This window comes from Centropristis striata, chromosome 10 (genome assembly GCF_030273125.1).
Source record: "Centropristis striata isolate RG_2023a ecotype Rhode Island chromosome 10, C.striata_1.0, whole genome shotgun sequence".
NCBI lineage: Eukaryota > Metazoa > Chordata > Actinopteri > Perciformes > Serranidae > Centropristis > Centropristis striata.
This window is the reverse complement of record NC_081526.1, coordinates 12,115,684-12,126,694: the sequence shown is the minus strand read 5'-3', so window position 1 is coordinate 12,126,694 and position 11,011 is coordinate 12,115,684. Positions and strand designations below refer to the sequence as shown.

The window sequence follows — 11,011 nt, the reverse complement described above, 5'->3', positions numbered from 1 at the left end:
AATATAGTAGATTATTATGCTATACATACTTTAGAGGGAATAATAAATTGGAGGTATGAATAGACCTGCATGTCAGATTAAAAACACATGTGGAAACATGCAGTTGAAATGATTTATTGTGCATTTTTTTGATCGCCTATTCAAAGCAGGCAGTAAAGCATTACATAAATAATTTAAAAAGATCACTGTTTCAAATGTGTGCAATGTTTAAACAGGTATGAGTGAAATATACATTGTAAAAACCTTTAGGGTTGCATGTTAAACGTAGGCTACTTCTTCTAAGTTTGCATATACTACAGATTCAGCTATAACATTTTTTCTTAATGACATATATATAGCCTAATTGTATAATTATATAGACCACAGTGCCATTTTATAGACATGCATATACCTGCATACCAGATAAAAACTTGCATAAAGTATAATAAAATTTCCAGCAATGTTAAAATGTATTGTGTATTATATATGGAGCGTCGTAAGCAGGAATTTGCGCGTGCTTTTTCACCTTTTTTTGGCCGAAACTCGCTGTGCTGCTCACTGTTTATTGAGCGCCTCAGGCGATGCCATGTCAATACGCAGAGCTGTTAGGACCAGCCTTGGAGGCGTAGCTCCACCGAGTATCAGCAAGTGCAGAACAAGGAACAGGCTCAGATTCATTTAAGGAGGCGGAGGTTACAGCGCACACAAGTTTACCAGTGGAGCAGAGGAGTTGAAGTTATCCTTCAGCACCAAAACTAAACTAAAAACAAACCTGTTCTTTTAAAGAGGAGACTTCGGCGAGGCTGCAGGAACCCAAAACAGGTAAGCTGCTTATTTATGTGAGCCGTGTGCAGAGTGTACAGGTAGTTACTCGGCTTTGAAAGATGCACTGATACCTGCGATAGTCAGTGCGTGCAATGCGTAACATTATTTAATTAGTTTACATTTAACGACTTTATTTACTCTTATTAGTAAGTACTATTTCACATACTAAACCGGAATAAAAATCATATTATCGATATTGTTGCTGAAAAGGAAACAGAAAGTTATAATATAAATATTACATCATGTGTCACATTGGGTGACTTTTGTGTCTCCATCTTCGCAGAGTATCTCATCGCTGTTTAATTGGCTCCCTGTTCAAACACGGAGTAGGGCTACTGTATACCCAACAGACATCCGATAAAAGAAGTTTGTTTCCTTCCAGCCTGTTATAAATCAACAATGACTACAATGTCATTGTGTGTGTCTGCCGTCAGCAGCAATCTGGGATCTGTCGCTGGATTCTGTATTTGTGTGCGTAATGACGCACCAGACAGCGCTTTACGGCGCGGAAACCTGATGTTCTGCAAAGATTTTACCCTCCCAAACTAAAGCCTGCAGATAGAGACTGACAGGAGAAACTTCTGACAAACACGCTGCACCTGCACCATTCTTGTCGGCAGCATTAGCACATGAAAATCGCCTTCGATCGCTTTTATTTTCTGTGTATTGGGTAACAAAAGCCGTATTCAGCTCATTTGTAACTGGATGCCCACGATCTTAAAAGAAGAGAAACACGGAGAGAAAGAGAGAGAAAGAGATACAGATAGAGAGAGTGTGTGTGAGAGAGATAGAGAGAGAGATGGACTGCATGTGCCGTCTCTGTTATCTGATGGTGTGGGTGTTAAGAGGTTAATTAGCTTGAAGCCTGTGGGGCTACCTGGCACCTTCAGGTATTTTCCATATAATATAAGGGAATTAGACAGAGACCATTGTGAGGGATTATCTCAGCAAAGAAAATCCCTCCATTTGAATGAATAGCACCTCTCCAGTGTCTCAAAATAATTGAAAGTAAAATTAAATGTCAGGTTTCTGACATTTCTTGAAACTGTTTTATCTCAGGCAGCAGTGGGAGATCAGTTACTAAATAGAAGCAGCAATGCTTATTTAGGTATGCTGGAATTCAGCATTACAAGATAATCCGTTACAGGCAAGAGTCCTGCATTTAAAATGAGACCAGAAGCATTTTTCAGATAAATGTTTTCAAAGTAAAATTCCTCACCGGCCCATGGGTGATGAGTACTAACTCTGCTATCACAGTGTATTTATATTAGAGTTAACTTTTAATAGATAAAATAACCAGATGGGAGTGTCTGTTTTAGGATAATCCAATGAATTAAATCTCTGAAACAACCACATTGATGTGAAAACCAAATAAAATTCGGCTATTTCCATAAAGCCCCATAGCTCAATAACACGTGAGTAGCATCTTGATGTTGCAGCTGGTAGAGCTTATATTTAATACTTTCCATAATATTGGGAGGAGGTTTGGATTTGAGTCAATAATTTTATGACTTTAGACTTGATTCGACAAAACCAAAAAGGCTTGCAACTCAACTTGGACGTTAATAATGATGACTCGTGACTTCACTTTGACTTGAGCCTTTATGGTTCAGATCAGTCAGGTTTTTAATACTCTGTTGCTGAAATGGCATTACATTTGGTGAAGAGTGAATTATCACTTTTTCAGGAGTAGAAAACTCCTAGTTTAGGATTTGGGACTAACTTAAGACTTGAGCAGACTTGCAAAAGCAATGACTTGGTCCCACCTCTGCTATTTGGTATTTTAATCCGTAACAATTTAAAATGTAGATAAAATAAAAATATTCTAAAAAAATATACAATTTTAATATCGTAGCTGTAGCTGTCAAATACTGTGGATTAAAAAGTACAATATTTGCTCATGAAATGTGGATTAACGTAGTTGGTTGTATAGAGAATATATAAAATAAAGTAGTATAAAATGGAAATAAACTGATTAAAGGTACCAGAGGAAAGACAACACAGACAGCTGCACATCCTAATATGTTCCAGGTGTCCTTGTATGTCCTTATTTTCATTTTGCCTTTTCTTTCATCATCCTCTGTGACTTTGTGCCAATTATCCTTCATACAGCACAAGTCTCCTATACAGACAGATGTCTGACGCGCTCACATTTCACTACTTTCCGGCGTGCTGTGTCACCCAGTGGTCGGTGACCTTCGTCTTAACCTCGGTCAGACCATTTTGCAGGCGTCAAGCCACCCGCTGATCTCTGCATACAATTCACTCTGTGGGCGTACAAGTCAGTCAGGGGCAGCGGCGGGGTTAAGCCACTCGTGTTCTGGTTTTGATCTATTACCTTTCACCTCTGATCTTTCACACTGGGGCCGGCTGCCAGTTAGGGGAGTTAAGAAAGACATCACAGCACAAAAATTGGGCCTTTCAGAAGAATCTTGCCAAGCCGGTCCAGACTACCACCTCTGTGATCTTGCATATTGCTTCAGTCACCTTACTCATAGCGTTTATGTATCCTGTATTGAAATTGTGTGCATATGCTCCTGTTATAAGATTCAGATGTTGTAAAATGACGTATTTGAGGTTGTGAGCAGCCTTTTCTTTGATCATCTGAGTGGTGACAGCTCCTCTCTCACCCTCTCCTCCAAGAGCAGAAGAGAAACACAGGATTTTATTACTATAACAAGCATGTTAAAGGAAAACATTCCTTGACATGGCATCAGGTTTCCCACCCTGACCAACGCTTTATCTCGGAATGCCCAGAACGCTCCGGAAATACACCCTGTTTGGATTTCTCGATCCCACTTCCTCATGTCTAATCTGCTCTCTGTGCTAGTGGAGCTAATGTAAACATTTATTGTACTGCCCCCTGACAGCACATCAATCACACAGAGCTCCTACGTTTGTGACATGGCAACAGAGAACCTCTATTAACTCATAATGGCAGTGTTTTAACAAGTTAACCGCATTAAGATTCTTCAGGATCTAGTGGCATACCACAAGTGGCTCTATGTTTTATTAGCTCATGCACTTCAAATCCGCATGAGTAAAATAAGCCATGCTTTATGACCAGAAAACTGCTTTTTAAATATGATACCAGAAGGCAGCATGTAGTTGTTGGATCCTTCTCCAGCTAAATGTATGTTGTGCTGCATGAATTGATGAGTTCATGTCTTGTTTTTGCAGGAGCGATCCCAGTGAGAGGTGGTGTGTGTTACCTTGCAGCGGTTCAGAAAAATGAGTCTGAGCACCAGTGAGCTGGAGGACCTGTGGGAGACGTTGGGGGAGCTCAACCTCTCTGAAGCCTTCAGCAACATATCCAGTGTGGATACAATGGTGTGCGCCACAGCTTTCAACCGCAACGCTCTGCTGTACTCCATGTGTGTCCTCTACACTTTCATCTTCATAGTCGGCCTTGCTGCTAACGCTCTGGTCCTCTGGGTAAACATCCGAGCACAGAGAGACTCCACCCCTCGCCACGAGACGCACATGTACATCGCCCACCTGGCGGTCGCCGACCTGTGTGTGTGCTCCACCCTGCCTGTGTGGGTGAGCTCGCTGGCCCAGCATGGCCACTGGCCCTTCGGCGAGGTGGCGTGTAAACTCACACACCTGCTGTTCTCCGTCAACCTCTTCGGCAGCATCTTCTTCTTGGCCTGCATGAGCGTGGATCGCTACCTGAGCGTGGCGAAGCACAGAGACAACGAGGGAGGTGCACGCAGGAAGCTGATCCGCCGTGGAGTGTGTGTAGGGGTGTGGCTCCTGGCTCTAGTCGCCTCCCTGCCAGACACCTACTTCCTGCGTACTGTGAAGTCGACACACGGGGACGCCATGCTGTGCAGGCCTGTGTACCCAGAGGGAAACCCCAGGGAGTGGATGGTGGGCGTGCAGCTGAGTTTCATCCTGCTGGGCTTTGTTCTCCCCTTCCCCGTCATTGCTGTGTTTTACGCCCTGCTAGCTACAGCTTTCAACCGCTCCTCTTCTTCTTCATCCTCATCCACAGTGGAGCAGGAGCGCCGTTTGAGCCGCAGGGTGATCCTGGCATACATTGTGGTGTTTCTGGGCTGCTGGGGCCCCTACCACGGCGTCCTCCTGGTCGATGCCCTGTCTCAGCTGGGCCTGGTGCCTCTGACCTGCGGCCTGGAGAATGTGATCTACGTGGCCTTACACCTCACCCAGTGCCTGTCCTTGCTCCACTGCTGTTTCAACCCCATCCTGTACAACTTCATCAACAGAAACTACCGCTATGACCTCATGAAGGCCTTCATCTTTAAATACTCCACAAGTACAGGCTTGGCACGCCTCATGGATGCTTCCAACATGTCTGAGGCCGAGTACTCTGCTGTAGCTGTAGACAACCCACCACAGATCTGAAACTTTCTTGAACACTGTTTCTAAATCTAAATGACTATAATGCAATATAAATGTATTAACTGATTTATTCTTATCAGAATCTGTCCACACACAGCATCCTCTGTCCAGAAATCTACTTGAGTCATGTAGAAAAGCTTGAAGGCAGGCTAATATCAGATTGATGGACTGATTTAAAAAGCACTTAGACAGCAGCTTTATTCATACAGCTGATACTGCAATCACAATACTGTCACCCATATGTAAAGCCAAAACAATGTCTGTTAATGTGTAAAATCATTCTTGTATTGTGTATGTAGGATTGTGCTGTGTATGTGTGTGTTTGTGAGTGTGAGTGGTGTGTTATTTCTGACAGGCATTGAATATTGATAGTATCAGCAAAGAAATATTGTTAATCTTTTTTTTCTATCAAGTTGTATTTATATACTGTACATTTTAACTGTTTTGCCTCTTTCATATTGTAAATCAAAGTCTTCACACACTGATGTCAGCTCAGTGCTCCACTTCATACAAGGCTGCTTCATCATTTTAGTCGAGTTACTGACTGGCTCAGTGTTTTAGTCCTGCTGTCTCATTGTTAATCATAACCTCATGTTACAGACGCTGAATCCTTCAGACAAATAAAAAAATACAATTTTGATCAATCAATCAATCAATCAATCAATCAATCAATCAATCAGACTTTATTTGTATAGCACTTTTCATACAAGAGAGAGGCAACACAAAGTGCTTTACATAAAAAAGGAGAAAGTAATAATAATAGTAATAATAAAAATAACAAAACATAGAAACAAGCAAACACCCTCCACCCTTGATTTACAACTAAGGTTTGTAAATCCTGGATACCGCTCTCTCACTAAAAATGAGGCTACAGCTAGCTGCTGATAAGCTGAGCTTAGTATAAGAACTGGAAACGGGGGGAAACAGCTTGCCTGGCTCTGTCCAAAATCAAAAAGAAAATCTGCTTACCAGCACCTCCAAAGCTTGCTAATTAACAGATTATATTTGTTTGTTTAATCTGTACAAAAAAAAAACTTTTTTGGGGGAGGATTATGTTCTGGACTGGTCTTGGCTGGACAGAAGACTTTCTGTCATCTTCTGGTCTTTGCACCAAGCTAAGCTCACGTAATCATTATGCTGGCTTTAGCTTCAACATTAGTGTGAGGTGTTTCAACTGATTTATATCATCCACACAGCAAAATTTAACTATTTTAGTTTTCTTTTGGTTCTGGATTTTTTTCAAACATTGTCTGAAGGCTTCAAGTGGGACTACTGAGCTTAAAGAGCAGATAGATGTAGCTCCTGTGTCTTCTGAAACATACCGTATTACCTAATATACTGTACAGTCACTATATTTTGCATCAGTGCTAATAGTGGAAAGGATGCACATGTCCATGTGGTATAAAGCCACAGATGGCAAAAACTTTTATCACCAAATAACATGAATTAATAGCTTCGTAAGCTAATGTAAGCAGCAGCTGTGGTGTATAAAATCCAAGTGTTTATTAGGGAGCAGGATAACAAAAAATACATCATTGCATTAATTTAGAGTTGTGTGTGTATATACAGTATGTGCGTGTATGTGTGTGTGCCACAACTTGATATCATGACATGATATTTTATGTGTCATAAACATTGAGTTATACAGCTTACTCACTGTCTGTTGTAGGAAGCAACATATTGTTTTGATATGCTGACATAGAACACATTGTGTCATGTGATTGGTTACACATGTATGCTTTTACACTGAAAAGATTCCATGTTGCGATCAGAAAAGACTGGAGACACGAACATGTGTCGACAGGAACAGAGGCATTCCTTTGGTATAGTAATGTGGAACATGTGTTTTGTTATATATTAAATACAAGGAAAATGTTTTGTCTCAGTTTCTTTGCCTATTGTTAAAGTAATCTCACAAATTAATGTCCTCCATGCCCCGAATTTCCGAAAATGTATTTTAACTGTGAAGCTGCAATGGAATGTGTTTTGGAAATGCCTTTACTGCTTCATTCGAGGCGTTGAATTCATACATAACAAACACACTCATGCAGCCAAAACACAACATCACTTTGTGTGGTTTGTCCCAGCTGTCATGTGATTTATGGATTTATGCACTCCAGGCAAGTCATGCTTCAGCTACGCTTTAGTTTGACAGAGAATCCACATTTTTTAGTTATTGTCACACAAACTTTCTTTCAGACTAAAGAAGACAGAGATGTTACGGTCTGACTTTTTATTTCTACCATCAGGGTCAGATGTAATCTCCATAAACAGATATCTGCACATGAATGCGGAAACAGGGTGAGAGTCTGGTATCTCAAGGGTTTTGGTTTGTAGTCCAAGTAGTTTTGAACAGCATGTATGAAAAGGCATTGGTTGAATGCAAGTAAAAAAAAACAAATGTGAACAACAAAGAGGCGGAGCATATTTGCAATCTCAGAAGCCATCAGTTATCATCTGAAGATGTCTTGGCGTTCTGTTAGCTTTTTAAAAAAAATAGAGCTTCATTCATATGCAGAGAAACAATTCAACTCCATTCTCATGTCTCCAGTTGCTAATGAGACTATAAACAATGACCGGCTCACAGAAGCCAAAGTCTTGGCCCAGATAAGTGATATCAGGTTGATCTCACTCACTGTTCGTAGGTAAACCTATGAAAAAATAATGCACTTAAATTCATATAAAATCCATATAATTATTTATAGGAGGGAACCTCCAGTCAACTTGTAAGTTTAAGTGGACTTCTGTATGTTGCAACTTTTGACTTCCCAGCCGTGTCCAGTAGTTATTTTACAACAAATTATCTTTTTCTTAACTTTAACGAAGTAGTTTTGGTGCCTAAGCCTAACCATGTTTTTCAGTCTCACAACATTAAAGCATTTAAAACAGTGATTGTCATGTTAAAATCGACTGTGTGACTGTTTCACAACGTCAAAAAGAATGGTCATATTTCGTCACATGTCATACAAGCCATTACTTAAATGAACTGCCGTTATTCGGATGTCTGCTGTCTACACTGGAACCCCAGAAATATTGGTGTTCAACCCCAAAGGCTTAGTGATCTTCAGTCTGATAGCTGATCAGATGAGATTATTTCTTCACTGGCATCCAATACATAATTTAGTCAGATTTATGACGTGTGACACGAATTAAACATTTTAACTTGAAAAAATAAGTTAGTGAAGTTTATTTATAGAACACTTTTCACAGATAAAATCACAAATGACTTTACAGAAAAAAGGGGAACATAAGACAATTAAACATAATGAAAACACAATGAAACGTAAAATTATAAAATAATATGTACAATGCAAGCTGGTCATCCAAATGCCTGTCTATAAAGATAGGTCTTAAAAAAAGTGCCAATCTTCCCGCAACAACTCAGAGGCATTAATAGATCCTGTCAGATGTGTTTTGCTCCTTTAACCCTGGTGCTTGACTTACTCTCCTGTGGGAGGTTCAACACCCTGCCACCGTTATCCTCAGAACACATGACAACCCTCCAGCCTGCCTTCTTGCAATCAGCTGCCATTTGTGAGCACTTCAGGCCCTTCAGGCAGCCTCTTCCCACTCGTCCTCTGGGAGGATGAGCTCAATAAAAAGGACCATCTTGGTGGTCAAGGACCACACCACAAAGTCTGGGTGGAGGGATGTGGTGAACTCGCTGGGAGATCTCCCCGCCTAAGGTCAAAAGCTATCTTTGCCTGAGGAAAGGAGTAGTGATGCAGCTCCTTCCAGTGTTCCTCCTATCCTGCGGAAATGTTTTTTTTTTGTTTTTTTTTAATTTAGAGTCACTGTCAATTGTGTCGTAAAAAAAAGTCCTTCACCGTAACATGTTTGTTTTGTATGCCTCCTCTTTCTAACATCTGGAAATAATTTGCACAATCTTTTTTTTTTCTTTTCCTTGCCTACATATTTCCAGTTTCTTAGTGTCCTTTTTCTTTATCTGGTCACATCACCAGCTGTACCGCCCTTGAGATAGTGTAGTCTTGCTGACAGGATGTGTTGAATGTTTGTATTAGCAAGAAAGGGGCAGCTCAGTCCTTCTCTCTGCTGAACCACTGGTGCAGGCAGACCAGGGTGTAATAGGTTACTCTGATGAGGAAGCTGTGCAGAGATTTACAAAGGTCAAACCAAGTGATTGATCTGCTGATGAAGCCTTCCTTCTTCGCCATGGCACTGCCTTGATCTTGCAGCGCTCCTGGTGTGTGGTGGTCACCTCTGCCACAGCCAAGGCCTTCTTGTTCTTTCTTGTGCGAATGATTTTCCCCACAGAAGACCTACCAGTCTGACCCGAACCCCGTCGATCACTTCCTGATGTTGCAGCCTGCTGATGGGTTGCTCCAGGTCAGTGAACCTCCACCAACTCATTCACCAAACAAGATGACGTGTGTAAATGAAACAGCTTTGTAGTGACTGGAATGCAGCTTGTTTTGTTTCTGACAAAGTGAGTACCCGATTAACTCGGGCCCCGGGCAAAAAGAGAGTTTACACAGCAGTACAAAATATTTGGTTTGTAAAGATATAGTGGAGTAATGGCATCCTGAGCAAAGAATAAAGTCCCAAACCAGAGATATCGTCTTTCTTTATTCCACACATTCTTCTTACTTGTCAAAACCTGGTGCCACGTTACAATACAACTTTGACAACAGCTGACAATTCAGGCGTGTTAGACGAGTGGCAGCTGATGTAGCGTTGAATCGTTAGCTGAAAGCAGAGATGAGGAGTGGTCTGGTAAGCTCACTTTTTTTTCCCAACTCCACACATTTTCTTCATTTTCATTCTTGTAGTTTTCAGCACCAACTGACAACTCTAATTCATCCATTTCTGTGCGTCTCCCTCTGGAGCCCAAAAATCTGTGCAGTAGTACTCCCCAAGACCTGTAAACAGACTTTTATGTGTAAAATCAATGGAGTTCCCCTTAAAAACCCACCCATTCCAGTTTACATTAACCAATACATCAAAGTACCACAAACTAATTGCCACCCTGAGGGCTTTGGGGCCCTTGAGAGTCTGGGGTCCTGGAGCAGTTGTCTGCTTTTCCCAGTTGGTAATCCAGCCCTAGACACTACTTGCTTTTTAAAAAAATTCATGCTGCAGGCTGAAAATACCCAAAAGCAGCATTAATGCATATACAGTAGCTGGCTTACACGGCTGCAAGCAAATATTTTCCCAAATGTCAGACACACACACACAGCCATGCACACACTATAGATTGACGTTTACATGCAAGTCAACTGCAGTTTTAATTATATTTTCAGATCAGACCAAATCCCAAATCTCATAGCATTATTCCAAAAATATTCCACCCATACAGTAGATGTTCAGGTGCTGCAGTCATGTCTGAATACACACAGTGTAACACACACTCCTTCTGCTCCACGACTGAACGGCCTGTGTTTTACTTGGCAGGCACATATGCTGTGAAGTGCTTTGCTTCCTTTTACAGTTTGCCAGTTATGATTCTCCTCTGTTCCCATTATAAGTTGCTTATACAGGACGTGTCAAACACACTACTGAGCCCTTCTACGCAAACCCAAACACTCTACTGTGTGTAAAATATAAAACTGGCTACACAGGAGTAAACTCTGAAAGGTTCCTATCTTAGCACTTTATTCCCAAGACAGTCTCACTGTTTGCAGTGTTATGTTGTCATTATCTGGAAGGCATACAGTGATGTAAATCTGTCTTCTCCAAACCAAATGCAAGATTTACAGCAAAATTGAGGAAATTTGCAAACGCTCAGCGGCCCGAAACTGAACACTTAAATCATCCGACGTCTAACTCATTCCTGTTTTTTCTTACGTCTCATACTTGTATAAGTTACAGTATATTCTTAATA

General features: G+C 41.1%; 1 protein-coding gene across 1 annotated transcript; it reads left to right on the top strand.

Moving 5' to 3' along the window:
- Positions 1–647: 647 nt before the first annotated feature.
- Positions 648–7,044, top strand: LOC131979504 (atypical chemokine receptor 3-like). Its single transcript, XM_059343504.1, has 2 exons — positions 648–801; positions 3,985–7,044. The coding sequence occupies exon 2, from the start codon at positions 4,036–4,038 to the stop codon at positions 5,170–5,172; it is 1,137 nt and encodes a 378-aa protein (XP_059199487.1). The 5' UTR covers positions 648–801; positions 3,985–4,035; the 3' UTR covers positions 5,173–7,044.
- Positions 7,045–11,011: the final 3,967 nt, after the last annotated feature.